Source organism: Mus caroli, unplaced genomic scaffold, assembly GCF_978045245.1.
Source record: "Mus caroli unplaced genomic scaffold, Mus_caroli_1 scaffold_18, whole genome shotgun sequence".
Classification (NCBI taxonomy): domain Eukaryota; kingdom Metazoa; phylum Chordata; class Mammalia; order Rodentia; family Muridae; genus Mus; species Mus caroli.
The window spans coordinates 57,702,661-57,717,332 of record NW_028227273.1 but is presented as its reverse complement, the minus strand read 5'-3'; the positions used below and the strand labels follow the sequence as shown (position 1 = coordinate 57,717,332).

Genomic DNA, 14,672 nt, shown 5'->3' with positions numbered 1-14,672 from the left:
TGGGTATGCAGAGCCAGCTCCTGCAGCTGGGTACCCTGGTGAGACCCAGGCACACTGCAGACCTCACAAGCACAAGGTGGACTGTTCATGGACATTTGCAGGCTGGTGGCTTTCTTGAATCTGTGTAGGAGCAAAATGTGTCTGCAGTGCTGGCAGGGAGGCTTGGGCATGTCTCTTTTCACTTGGTGAAATTGCAGGGACCCAGGGTTTCAGAGCCAGCGAGGGTGAGCTAGTACAGGTTCTGACCAGATGAACAGACTGAGGTAACCAAGGTCTACAGCAAACTGAATCCAAGGAACTGGGAGAAGTGTCCTCTGGTTTTGCAAACCAGGCACTAGGAGACCCTCAGATGCTCTAGACTGTACTTGTGGCTGTTTTGAAGTCCTTCCTGTAACTGGCAGTGCTAAGTGGTCTTGGTCCTTTCTGGCCATGAGGTGCTGGTTCAGAAGATGTAGGCCAAGCTGAAGCCCATCAGCAGGTGTGGTTCTCAGGGCCTTGTGTAACTGCCTTGACAGCTCCTGCATCCGGTATGTAAGGTGGCAGTTGAGGCATCAGATGCAGGTGGTATCTGCCCAAACACCCTGGGAGACTGCATATAAATCCTAAAGAGAGAGGAAGAGCAGGATGCCAGTGACTTTGATGGCTCTATCCGGTGACTGCTCTGCTGCCTGTATGGTGGGTGATTGCTGCATTAAGAAGGCTCAGAACTCCAAACAGTGAAATTGAGGCAAAGCTTCTCTCTCCATTTCAACCTCAGAGCTCTGTGGACAGCTCTGACTGCATCAAATATCTCCATGCCAGGGAGGCTGGTTGGCCTGCCAGGGCTGCACTAAGCCCAGCTCCTAGTTAGTTCACAAACTCAGAACTCACAGCGCCACCTACTGGTGCTTCTGTTTGCTTGCAGATCTCATTCTCCCCAGAGCACATGCACCCACATTTTCTTTCCTCCATGGCTTCATGGTGGATCACTAAAACAGTGTCTTCTTCCAGGGCCCCAAATCTGGGGCCTGCAGGTCTAAGTGTCTAGTGGCAGGACATGCCATGCCAGCTTCCTGTGTCCCAACCCAGGCTAGTGTAGGCTCTGTGAGTCACCAAGAGCCTCAGTGAATTTGAGAACTTGTAGGAAGGCACTGGACCCAAGATGGTCCCCTGTCTGCATTGAGCCTCCTACACCTCCAAGGGCTGTGTCTGCCCGTGTGTTGTACTTGAGATGGGGTTTCTTTTTGTAACAGTCTTGGCTGACTTGGATCTCACTCTGTAGACCATGCTGGCCCTAAAATCAGAGAGTTCTGCTTGCCTCTGCCTTCTAAGTGCTAGGACTAAAGACATGAGTTACGACTACCTGTCACCTCCTGGGTTTCTGATCTCCCTCTGGCTGATCATTCTCATCCTGCAGTGAATACATCAGGAGCTGGTGTCTTTGCATGGGCTGACTGGAGTGCCAAGGAGGCTCTGGATTTGGTGTGCTCTGTTGGAATACAGTAAGCTCTTTGATGAGGCTCCCTGCTTGCAGCACGTTTTTTGTTTTTTGTTTTTGTTTGTTTGTTTGTTTGTTTGTTTGTATTTTGATTTTTTTCCCAGAATTTTTTTTTTCTCAGTGTAGCCATCATTGTTTATCCTGGGCTCCCTGTTTATTCCAGCCTGGCTTTGAACTCACAATTCTGCCTTTGTGTCCTGAATGCAGGGGATCAAAGCTGTGCACTTACAAACCAGGCTTTCAGGTCTTTTTTAATTGTTGCATGAAAGAGAGTTGTCTATATTTGTGTCGCTGTTGAAGCACACCAACTGTGTTTCATCCACAGAGCCAGCAGAGGTGAACCATGGCTCCTTGAGAAAACTGCAGAGATTGTGAGCCTGGTGATGGGCAGTGAGACCCCCACACTCCCCCAGTGATCCCTGGCCAGTGCATGGATGAGAAGGGGATCTGGGCACCAAGATTCAGGACACTGGTAGAGAAGGGGTTGAGGGTTTGGGACAACAAGGCTTCCCTGCTGCCACCCTGCCCCTCCCCACAGAGGCTGCTTCCCTTTGATTCCACACTCACCCCCAAGGGTCTGGGTAGGGGACAGGGCAGTCTCCAGCAGCAGGAGTAGCCTGCCTGCCTGGTGCCTTCTGCCCCCGTAGAGATATGAGCAGGTGTGAGTCTGTGAGGCTTTGTGACCAAGGACCCAGAGACCTCAGAAATGCTAGTTGGTTCTCTAGAATATCTTCACCTCATGGACTGTCAACTTGTCCCTGGACAAGGACCAGGCAGAGATTGTGTACTGGACAAGTGAAGCTGGCCAGCTCGGTTTCCCTATCTGAGACTCTGGCAGCCTGGGAACTACAACGTAGCCCCAACCTTAAAACTGAAAGAAAATGATTTAAGCCGGGCGTGGTGGCGCATGCCTTTAATCCCAGCACTCGGGAGGCAGAGGCAGGCGGATATCTGAGTTCAAGGCCAGCCTGGTCTACGAAGTGAGTGCCAGGACAGCCAGGGCTACACAGAGAAACCCTGTCTCGAAAAACCAAAAAAAAAAAAAAAAAAAAGAAAGAAAATGATTTGTATACTGTGTGCATTAGAGCCAGGTTCCCAGATGATCTGCCTTCTCCATATGCAGATGGAAAAGGCTCAGGTTCTAGCTTGGTGTTTCCACAAATCATCCCCCACTTGCCTGGGTCTCTCTTGAGGCTGATCTGGACTCATTAGTCGGCTTCTCCAGAACCACCCACTACAGAGAGAAAGACTGCAGGAAGACAGGAGAGCTGGAGAGAGGGAAAAAGAGATGTAGGGAGAGAGGGAGAGAGGGAGAGAGGGAGAGAGGGAGAGAGGGAGAGAGGGAGAGAGGGAAGCAGGAAGGAGAGAGGAAGTATGGTTGCTGCTTTCCTTCTGCAGACCTTACATGGCAGCTTCCCTGAGCCCCGTTGCAGTGGTCTGGGCTGCACAGGCTGTACAGAGCCCTCTGTCAAGGTCAGCTTCTCTCCTTGGCTCATTGGAGCCATCCAGAGTGGTTTCTTCAGTCAAATGGAGACAGCTCCATGTCTCCCCAGCCTGCAGCCATCACAGGAGTTTCAGGAGCTGTCACCCATGGGTCCCGTTTCCAGCCCCACAGGAGCATCCCCTCGGGAGCTGTCCACTGTGGCAGCACCTTTCCTGTCTTAGTCTACTGCCCTTTGAGGAGCTAGCTGTCCATCATGGCGACATCTTCTCTTCTGCCTCAGCTTACAGCCGTGGTGAAACACTGCAGGAGCTGTCTACAGTGTCTACTTGTCTTCCCCCAAGCCCCAGCATCTGCACAGATTTAGAGTTCTTCAGAGGAAACTGCAGCCATGAAGCTTTTCCCACCCCAACCCATGGGCCCATAGGAGGGAGAAGGGGGTTTAAAAAACCCACCAATCCCTCATCTTCCAAGAAAAAAGTCACCAGTCTGTGAGGACCCCCAAAGTGAGAATTTTAAATTCCACCAATCGTTACTCTAGAAATTTTAGTCCTGAGAAGCTCCACCCCATCTTACATCCTATATAAGCACTGCCTAATCCCCTGTTGTGTGATCCCAGGAGCAGAGAGGGTAGCCATGCCAGGATTTGTCCCTCCTATTCTGGATTTTTCCCTTCAATAAATCTGTTTTGAGATTTTTTTCTGCCAGCTGTGACTCTCTCATCAGAAGATAGAAGAAGAAAAGAAGCAAACTAGAGAAGAAGCTGAAGTGTGGAGCTGAGGTTCTCCTGAGCCCAGCTGTCAGTACTGGGAGCTGCAGTGCCTTTGCTGAGGAGGCTTCGTCTCACAGCTGTAAGGTTCCTGGGCTTCCCTGTCTTAGGATGCCCTTCTACTGGGACATGGTCCCACCCCAGAGTTGTGTGGCTCCTGGCCTTCTGCATCCATGGAACCCCTTTCCATCTAGTCAGAAACACTTGCACAAAGTCCAAGCAGATGAGCTGTGAAGAGACAGTGCTGAAAAATTCAAAAGCTCACAGTTCTGAAGGAGAGACCCAGACATGGTGCCAACTCCAGTCACAAGCTGGAAACACAGCACACACAGTTACAGTGTCTGTAAAAACTAAGCCCTCACCAACGAAAAATTTCCTGTTCTTTAAATATGTTTAAAATTGCCAGAATGAACAGGCTGTTTACTGCTGATTTTATACAATTTCTTTGAACATAACTGATTCTCCTGTGAGTGAGTATTCATAATTTCTCCACGATGTTTTTGGTTTGTGTTTTAGTTTGGTTGTTCCAGCTTACCGTTTGTTTCTGCTGACAGGGTTTCTCTGTGTGGCCGTGAGGGTCCTGGCCAACCTGGCCTAGAATGCATTGATTTTCCTGCCTGTGTCTCCTGAGTGCCAGTATTAAATGTGTTTGCCACCACTGTCCAGGAAATTCTTTGATCTTACAGAGCTGGTACAGCCCTGAGGTCTCCTAGTCTCGGGTACAGGACAAGGTTCAGGTTACTTCTGCATTCCTGTGACCAGAGTCTGTCAGCTTGGGGTTCCACAAAGTGACAAGGTCAAAAGATCTCAGGAGAACAGAACTGAGGAGTGATCTGACCACACCAAGTGCACTAGAACTTAGCCCCAGCTGGGTCCCCCTTGGGCTTAGCACCACCTAAAACTGCCCCACTCACACAAAGACACCACAGAGCACTCCATTCCCACCTGACACTCAACACAGGAAGCACGAATTCTGGAAGGTTTTCCATGCTGCCATTTATTTCCTGCCTCAGCACTCTGAGTATTGTCACTCCCTTAATTTACCCAGTAATCAACCCTCAGCTCAAAGATTTGAGCAATCGAGTTCACATTCAGATTCTTATGTTCAGTGTTGAAGTGAGCAGCTGCAGCTCAGGGCAGCATGGAGCTGTCAGGATGCAGATGTCCCTTAGTGCGTGCTGGGCCAGGAAGGATGGCTGTGGGAAGGAGAACAGGGAAGTTAGGGACAGGGTCCTTGTGTGCTAGGGTAGCCTGGTCTCCAGGTCTTCCCATTGTGCACAGAGGAAAAGCAAATAGCTTCAGACATTTGTAGTTTCTAAGTCAGGACTTGTTCCCACAAGAAGGCTATCTCAGGGTAAAAAAAATTAGAGACAGGACATTCAATATGAAACCATCTCCAAGTCCCACCACTCATTCAAAGGTGTAGATCTGAGAGGGCCTGGGACCCAGTCCTCTTCTGTTTGCCTTAGGTCCAATCCCCGGTCCTATTTGTTACCTTTGAAGGCCTCCAGAAACAAGGCAGAGCCCTGGACACTGTTGTTGCCTGCAGTAGAAGAAAGAAGACATTCAGGAGACTGACAGTTGGGCTGGAGGAGCTAATATGGGCTAACTTTGCTCAACCTTCACCCCAAGAGTCTCAGAGACAACCTTGCCTCCCACACCTACCTCCAGCAGGAGCATAGTTCCCTCCTTTTCCACCTGTGAGAAGAAAAGCTGTGAGAGTTTAAGGAAGATCTTGACACTAGGAAGTTCCCATAACTGACAGAGGACCCAGGTGGAGACAGTAGCAATGTGGGGTGTGGATTTGTTTCCCATTAATGATCTGACTACACTTCTAAAGGGGACAGAGAGAAAACTCAGACCCTGTCCTTTCCTACCTATTGTTCTCCTGCTCTTCAACATAAAAGCCACCATAGCTCCAATGATGATCACAGCTCCAAGGACAACCAGAACAGCTATGATTACCATGTTGGAGTCCATGGATGGAGGAGGCTCTGGGAAGGACAGGTACAGGAAATGAAGGTGAAGATTATGATCCCAGCTCTGAGTCATGATCAACTCAGGGTCTGCAGAAGGCTCCAGCTTTCCCTGACCACAGCTCTGCACCCACACTCTCCTTACCCCATCTCAGGGTGAGGGGCTGAGGTAGCCCCTCATGTTCCACATGGCATGTATAATTCTGCTCCTTCCAACGAGGCACCACCACAGATGCCCACTTCTGGAAGGTTCCATCCCCTGCAGGCCTGGTCTCCACAAGCTCCATGTCCTGGGTCAGCTCCTCCCCATTCAACTGCCAGGTCAGGGTGATGTCAGCAGGGTAGAAGCCCAGGGCCCAGCACCTCAGGGTGACATCACCTTCAGATCTGGGGTGATGGGTCATATGGGCCTTTGGGGGATCTGTGTGGATGATTTAAGAAATTGCACAATTAACAAGACAAACTGAAATCTACACAAGACTCAGTTAAACCAATGATGACACTGAACAATGTGTCTGTTTGACACTTTAACTGTCATCGCCCTAGTGACCTGCAGGTAGAGCTGGTCCCCTCAGCACAGGACTGCACATTTTCTTTTGGGACTCAGAAGACAAGAGGGAATCCATCAACATGGTCATCCTTATGTGATGTTCATTAGCATTAGTGAGGTAGTCAAAGAATGGAAGAGGGAATGGCAACAAAGTAATTTAATATGTGTTTGAGTTAATCAAAATCAGAAATTAGGGCCATGTGCTACTGGAAGGGTGCCACCACTGAGTCTGCCACTGTGGTCATCTTGCTGACCAACATTAACTGTCAGTCTAAGTGAACAGCCATCACAAAGTGTGTAGCCAGAGAAAATGACTCCCAGCCCCTGACTCTGGGGGACAAGGTACAGGTATGTTACACAGGATCCCTGGAGTGTGCTGTGGACCCCAGTGCAACACTCACTGGAACACAGTGGGCTCACAGGGTGGGCTCACTGTAACACTGGATTTCAGAAGACCCTGTCACTCAGAAAGTACAATTCCTGATTCACTAGGAGGGGCACTGAACCTTGTTGGGGCAGAGAGACAGCAGGAGGCTTCTGCATATTTAGTTCTGACAGGAAACAGTGTAATCTCACAAGAATTGCTCTTTTAATGAGAAACCCTGACTTATCTTGTGTAATTATCCAGGTTAGCTGTGTAGACTGATACAAATGACAATACAAGGGCAGGGAGAAACAGGATCTTTCCAGTGCAGACAAAAACTGACTAGAAACAAAATAACACCTTCCAAAAAAAAAAAAAAAAAAAAAAAAAAAAAAAAGAGAGAGAGAGAGAGAGAGAGGAAAGAAAGAAAAAGAAAATCCACGATTTATATTCCTCCAGGGTAGTCCATAAGGGCTCATGTGACCATTCACCAGTGTAGGAGTAGAAAGAATTGGGTTACAGACAGGGAGGGATCTGTGAGAATGTATTCTTTGAAAATTCTAGAAACTGGGGCAACCACCCTAGTGTAGGGGAGTCCATGTCTCTTATCTGGTAAAGGCGATGTCCTGTCCTGAGGTGTAAGGGCTGACACACTCAGCAGGACAGGAGTCAGTGTTCAAGGACAGTGTGTGTGGACAGAGAACCCAGCCTGGGAGAGGCCATGGCTGACAGAGGCTACAGGGGAACTGAAGGGAGCAGCTGTTGTTACCTCAGGGAAATTCTCTCCTTCCCTCCTGAGACAGCCTGGGCACTGTCCAGGGAGAAGGCTGAGCCCTGGGAGAGTCAGTGCAGTCCCTGTGATGAGGGATCAGGAGACCCAGGGACACTGTCTCCCCTCTGAGACAGGGGCATCACCCCAGCTGAGGGTTTCTTCTTCCCCAGGACTGAGCCCCAGCCCGAGGGCAGAGGGAGGCGCTGCCCGCGGCCCCTGCACCTGTGCGCAGCAGCGTCGCATTCCCGAGCTCCAGGTATCTGAGGAGCCACTCCACGCACGTGCCCTCCAGGTAGGCCCTGTACATCTCTGTAACACCAGCCTGCTCCCACTTGCGTCCTGTGATCTGTGCCGCCATGTCCGCCGCCGTCCACGTTTTCAGGTCTTCATTCAGGGCGATGTAATCGTGGCCATCATAAGCGAACTGCTCATACCCGCGGAGGAGGCTTCCGTCTGACCCCAAGTCACAGCCCGACAACCGCTGGAATGTGTGAGAGCCTGCGGGATCCCACGGTCAGCCTCGCCCACCCGCCCCGGCCCCGCCCACCCGCCCCGGCCCCGCCCACCCGCCCCGGCCCCGCCCACTCGCGAACTCCTCCAAAGTGAAAGGGAAACCGGTCTAGAGTTGGTTCTGCTTCCAAACCTAGACTTGGGACTGGAGAGATCTCCAGCATCTCCGGACACCGCTAGGTGGTGATCTCCAATCCGGGGTCACTCACCGCCCGCGCTCTGGTTGTAGTAGCCGAGCAGGTTCCTCAGGCTCACTCGGAAACTCTGCTCATTGCCCTTGGCCTGGCGTGTGTTCCGCTCCCAATACTCCGGCCCCTCCTGCTCCATCCACAGCGCCCGGGGCTCATATCTCGGATTCTCCGCGTCGCTGTCAAAGCGCGCGAACTGCGTGTCGTCCACGTAGCCGACAGAGATGAACCGGGGCTCCCCGAGGCCGGGCCGGGACACGGCGGTCTCAAAATACCGCATCGAGTGTGAGCCTGGGGGCGGCGCGCGATAAGACCCCGACCTCCTCCCGGGACTCTGGGCGGTTGCGTGGGCCGGGAGGGGAGCCGGGCGCGGTGCTCCGGACGCGGGTGTAGAAGGGGCGGAGGGTCTTGTGAGCGACGCGGGGACGCGGCTTCCACGGTGCTGTCCCCGCCCCTCGACGCAGAGGCTGTTTTCCTCCCGACCCCGCACTCACCTGCGCGGGTCTCGATCAGGGTCAGGGCGGCCGCCAGCAGCAGGAACAGTGTTCGAGGCGCCATTGTCCCATCTGGGATACAGGGCATCTGAGGCCCTCAGATTGCGTGGACTTTATAACCAGCATCTTTATAACCAGGACTTTATAACCAGGAGTAGCTGGTTGGTTGGTTCCCCAGGATCCTGCCGCCCAATGGGCCTGTCAGATAATTCCTGCTACCTCAGGAGGTCAGAGAGGCCATTAGATCCCCAGGAGCTATAAGGTGGCTCTGCTCCAGGGTAAGGGAGGGGCAGGAGCTGAGCTGCAGGAGAGGGTGGTGTCTGCAGGGAGCAGAGTGAGGCCCTTGTGCACCTGTGTCTTAGTGAGGGTTTCCATTGCTGTGATAAGACCCCATGACCAACAGCAACTTGAGAAAGAAAGGGTTTCTTTCAGTTTACACTTCCACATCACAGTCTATCATTGAAGAGATTCAGTGCTTCTGAATCTCTTGATGAGAGAGGACTCTCAAGTAGGAACTGAAGTGGAGACCATGAGGACCAGTGCTAATAGCTTTGTAGCTCATGGCTTGCTCAGCCTGCTTTCTTATACAATCTGTGATCACCAGCCAAGACCACTTCCAGTGGGCTGAGCCTTTCCATAATGATCATTCATAATAATTTAAAAATGCCTTATAGACTTTGCCAAAAACGTCCTGGATGGAAGCAATTTCTCAATTCAGGATCCTCTTATATATGTCTCAGTTTGTGTGGAGTTGACAAAATGCAAACAGCACAGCCTCCTGGTGCAGTGTCACTCAGTGAGAGATGAGGGAGGAGGATGTGTGAGTTCCTCCCCCTGAGCTGAGCCAGGGACCTGCCCTGTGGATGGAGGCCCCATGGTAAAACAGTTGGAATGCAAGGAACGGGAACACAGTGGATTCCAACTCCATTCCTGCCCCTCAGTCCTGAGGACCTGTCTCTTCCTTGCCTGTTGGTTGATGCTGTTGATATAACCTTGGGAGGAACTGATAAAATCAGGGCAAGGGAGGAAATGGGGAGGGAAATAGGGACCTTTTCTTACCTCAGAGCAGGGTAATCAGATTTTGGAAAGACTGAGGATAGGTAGGTAGGTATGTAGTTAGTTAGGTAGGTAGTTTATAGATATACAGACAGACAGATAGACATAGAACGGGGGTGGTCAACATCTTTGGGGACCCAAGAAAGCTGGATGCTGTCTAGGTTCAAAAAAAGCATGCTGTTCCTTCACTGTTCAGGCTCTGCAGGGCCATCTGCAGCTGGGGAATGCAGATGCATTCTTGGGGCATCATGGGGCAGATGCTTTGAAGCTGTCTGGTATGCAGAGTCTGAGGAAACACCTGGAGCTAGCATTTTACTGAAGCATATCTGAATATATAAGGATCAGAAGATAAAGTTAAGGAGGCTAGAATAATTTTTTTCCTTAGCTGAACATTTTAAACTTTTAGGCTTATTAGTTGGGGGTGGGGCATCCCAAAACCACAGAAAAGGAGAGGTTAACCCCACCCTTAGCACTAAGCTGAACAGGCAGGAGATGAAACAGGCTGTTGATTGACTGTTCTTATCTGGAGTCCTTTTGATCATGAGAGGTGGATTCAAGTAGATTCTTTGAAGCTTAAAAGAATTTTTTAAGTTTACAAAATGAAATAAATTTTAGTCATGTAAACATACCACTGTGAAAACCAAACAAAACAAACATACCACTGTGGATTCTGTACTGAACTTCTCATTGTAGAGAAGGCAGCAAACTCACGCCTTTGAGTCATAGTAAAAGCTTGGGGACCCTGAAAAAGGGGTTTGAGGTAAAAGCATGAATAGGGCATACACAGATTGGATAGATGTTTTTAGCTCTGTGAGAAGCCCTTTTAAGTCTATACTTAGACACAACCATAGGAAATTCATAATCTTGAGCTTGTGATCACTGATTATCATAGCTAGATCAATAACTCATCAGAATGCCAGTGATTAATGTGAAAACTCTGAACTCTTTAGATCTTAATATAACAATACCATAGAGAGGGAAGAAATCTGAAACATTTTTCATTTTTACATACATTGTAAATCACCTTCTTATACCTTTATATTTTGTACACCTTAAAACTTTAAAAACACCCTTTTGACCTTTATAAATATGATTCACAGATCTGAAAGCACAGTTTTAAGATTGTTGTAACATACTTAACATTTTATATCTTTGGAAGTTACATGAACTGTACAGTTTTTTTTTTATCCAATTATTCACCACAGCTCACAAGTCACAGGTTGGTTCCTGAGAGAAATCATGGTAAAACAACTTCCTTTACATAAAGAAATAGTAAAACGTTACATTGAAATCTGTTGTGTGAATTTTTCTCTTCTTAGAACCTGGTCACAATGTGATCAGTGTCTAGACCCAGTAGCAACTCTAGGAAAGTGTCCATGAGTTTTACACATGCAGAGAACTGAGAAGCCCCTGAAGCCTGTGCTGTTGCTCTCTGTTAAACTGACAAAGCTCTCCCTTGTCCACACCACCAGAGATCTGAGAAGGATGAATTTCTCCTGAGAAAACAGGAAGTACAGACCAAGCAGTTTCCAATTCTATTAAAAATGACAGACTTATCCGTTTCCTAGACAACCACGGTGGTATACTGATTTTATTGGGAACAGGGAACCCAGGGAAGCATCAGTCTTTTCTGCCCAGTCCAGAAGATCCAAAGCAAGACAATCAACTCCCCAGTTGTCCACAGTTTGTCTAGGGTCCTGGTGACAGACTAGATGAAAGACAGATTTTCACCCAGTAGGTCTAGCTTTGTCACCTTTAAAGCAAGTTCAAAGTGGAGTTCTTCTCTACCCAATCATCATCTGTGAAGACATGGGGGTCACTTCTAGTAGCTAGGGGTCTTTGTCTGTCTTAGTCAGCTATTTCCATCATCTATAATGCCATATTCTGCAGATCTCTGAACAGTTTTGAGGACTGTTAGTTACTAAGGACATCTACACTGAACAAACTTTCCCTGTTTCTAGTAACTTGTTTTAGGCTTAACTTAGAAACCACACCAGAGGCTAATTAAACCTTGTTCCTGATCTTAACTTGAATGTGTTAATTGTCCTCCACAGTGTACAGTAAGTCAGTAACTTACATAAGATTAAGATTTTTTTTTTTTTTTTTTTTTTTTTTTTTTTTTTTTTAGGTTTTTCGAGACAGGGTTTCTCTGTATAGCCCTGGCTGTCCTGGCACTCACTTTGTAGACCAGGCTGGCCTCGAACTCAGAAATCCGCCTGCCTCTGCCTCCCGAGTGCTGGGATTAAAGGCGTGCGCCACCACGCCCGGCTAAGATTAAGATTTTAAAAAAAGATTTATTTATTTTATTTATATGAGTACACTGTAGCTGTCCAGACACACCAGAAGAGGGCATCCAGTTCTATTACTGATGGTTGTGAGCCACCATGTGGTTTCTGGGAATTGAACTCAGGACCTCTGGAAGAGCAGTCAGTGCTCTTAACCACTGAGACAACTCTCCAGCCCCAAGATTTTATAACTTTATCTCTGTTAATTTTGAGCCTTAGTAATTAGAGTTGAAGATCCTTTATCCTCTAAATTAAACACAGATGCCTTGAACTGTAGTCCATAAGAGACCGGTATTTTTTATAGTTTACCATTATAGAATAATAGTTTTTGTATGACTCAGTTTCTCAAAATAGATAAAACTTGACAAGATGAGCAAGGACAAAAAGCTAGACAATTATTGTTGTCAAGTTGAGTAGATCTTAGAAATATAGAATGTATTAATCAGTATTCGTTATTCAAGTATAACTGGCTGGAGAGATGGCTCAGAAGTGAAGAGCACTGCCTGCTCTTCCAGAGGATCCAGGTTCAATTCCCAGCAACCACACTGCAGCTCACAATGGTCTGTAACTATAGTTCCAGGGATCTGACACAATCACAAAGACATGAATGCATACAATGCTCATATGTTCATAACATATGATGTTAGAATAAAATGCAATCCTTATTCATCAAACATGTGTTGTGCTTATCTACATTTTATAGCACCTGGGTGCTGAGCAGTTAGCAAAGACATAGGAGGATAGGCATACATCTTATATCAGTGTGTGCTAATTCGAGTAGATCCTTAGAAAATTACATTTTTATTATCACATACACTATATTCTAAACCAGAGTTGAATCACATATGCAGTATGTTGTAACAAATGTAACCTTAAATTTTATCTTCATACAAAAAACTATGCCAATCAGAAATACTTGAGAGTTGTGGGTCCTTCTTTAGTCTATAAAGAGATATAGAATGTTATACAGAAATCTCATGAGGACAAAAAAATTTTATGGTTATTATTTTGTGACATGTGGTGAAGTGATGATGTTGGTGAACTCACATGGCATGTACTCTTTAAGCTTAGTAAGGGTGGCTTCCACTCATATGGCAACATCCATATTGATAATATCATCAACCAAGATGAAGGAGAGCCACATGGTTGCTGTCTTAAAAGATCTGTTTTCATGGTCTGTTGTTTTAAAAACCTAATCCCAGTCACTCAGTTTTACCGATGAACATGATCCAGCCAGGTAGAGTTCAGAAAGGGCCAGCAATAGTGAGTCAGTCTCAGAGGCTGAAACCATTCTAGGCCTAGATTGGATTACACAGAGGCCAGAGGCTTCCAGGACTAGGCTTAGTTTAGCAGATTGAGGCAGTTAAGTCTCCCAGACAACAATTACAACAAGACAATAAAAGATCCTTTTACAACCCACTCTAGATGCAATGTTTCTTCAGCATCCTGTGAGTTAGATGGATATTTAGAAATCTTCTTTCTGTAAGGATTTAATTTTTTTTAAAAGGTAACTTGTAATACAAAAAAGGTGATACAAGTTTCTCAGGTTTTCTCAAAAGGATCCGCCCCAACCCCCAGACAGGGTTTCTCTGTGTAGTCCTGGCTGTCCTGGAACTCACTCTGTAGACCAGGCTGGCCTTGAACTCAGAAATCCTCCTGCCTCTGCCTCCCAAGTGCTTGGATTAAAGGTTTGTGCCACCACTGCCCAGCCAAATGAGTTTTTGAAAAGATTTATTTATTTATTTATTTATTTATTTATTTATTTATTTAATGAGTACACTGTAGCTGCTCAGACAATCCAGAAGAAGGCACCTGATCCTGTTACAGATGGGTGTGGGCCAGGAAATTATTCAAATACAACCTCAATTTTGTTTCAATATACAAAGATCCAAGCCAATTTAAGCTAATATAATTTTGTAACAATCTCCAAAGATTTTGTATCAAAATGCAAAGTGGTATATAAAAACATATTGAATAATTTACCCCTGATTCCTATTATCCACATACTATTCCAATATCTCCCTTTTCTTGTCTATATATTAAAAAAGATTTTAAGTGTAACACAGTAAAACTGTTTTCAATAATGAAGCTATTTCTGCCAAGCTTCCCACAATGTCCAGCTTGGTTGAATTTGCAGTCTCAGGACTCAGTATTTTTGAATTCAGAGATCTGTACAATGTCCATGTCAGTTTCCTATGAACTCAGGAATTTGAATATCCTGAGGAGTTTGTAGTCTGAAGCTGATCACTGGGTGGTGTTTGCCACTTTAGCAGCAATCCTGTCTATGTAGAACATAGCAGTCAACCCAAAGGTGTCCACTGTTTGCACAGGACCTGGCAGCAGAAGAGGCATGGGGCAGTTAATCCCAGTAGTTAGTGTTAGCACAGTCCAGGTGAATTTGCAGTCAGTGGGCTGTGTCATCCTTCCTCTTGGAAACCTAAAAGATTACTGTTAGGAATTCTAAAAAACCTATTCATTTTAAATGCTATAGTCAGCACATCTCAGAAAGGATTCAGAACCATAAGCGCTTAAGTACATTCGAGGTACACAAACCTTGTTTCTAGTTACTTGCTTCAGACTGAAACCTGTAAACACCCACAGGAAGCAAGTTGAAGGTCATTTATAGAATCAATTCCTACCCTGTATGACTACTGGTATGATGACAGAGAGTTTGTGTATCCATAATATTCATATAGAATTTGAGGTAATATTTATACCCCAAGAAAAGTGTTAGAGAGTAAATGAAAACCAAAGGAGTATGAGATTGGTGGCAATAGAACAGTCCCTTAT

The 14,672-nt window shown here is 46.9% G+C and overlaps 1 protein-coding gene across 1 annotated transcript; it reads right to left on the bottom strand.

The window, feature by feature from the left end:
- Positions 1–4,658: 4,658 nt before the first annotated feature.
- Positions 4,659–8,620, bottom strand: LOC110312199 (H-2 class I histocompatibility antigen, D-B alpha chain-like). Its single transcript, XM_085833185.1, has 8 exons — positions 8,542–8,620; positions 8,069–8,338; positions 7,572–7,847; positions 5,809–6,084; positions 5,565–5,681; positions 5,353–5,385; positions 5,183–5,230; positions 4,659–4,883 (listed from the first exon to the last, which is right to left on the bottom strand). The coding sequence occupies exons 1-8, from the start codon at positions 8,603–8,605 to the stop codon at positions 4,819–4,821; spliced, it is 1,149 nt and encodes a 382-aa protein (XP_085689311.1). The 5' UTR covers positions 8,606–8,620; the 3' UTR covers positions 4,659–4,818.
- Positions 8,621–14,672: the final 6,052 nt, after the last annotated feature.

Bases quoted from the DNA above. Each gene is read 5' to 3' on its own strand.
- LOC110312199 (XM_085833185.1), bottom strand. From the start codon at position 8,605: ATGGCGCCTCGAACACTGTTCCTGCTGCTGGCGGCCGCCCTGACCCTG. The intron at 5,682-5,808 runs GTAAGGAGAGTG...TGTCCTTCCCAG, and splicing joins GCCCCTCACCCTGAGATGGG to AGCCTCCTCCATCCATGGAC. The intron at 4,884-5,182 runs GTAACAAATAGG...TCCTTCCCACAG, and splicing joins GTTTCTGGAGGCCTTCAAAG to CCATCCTTCCTGGCCCAGCA.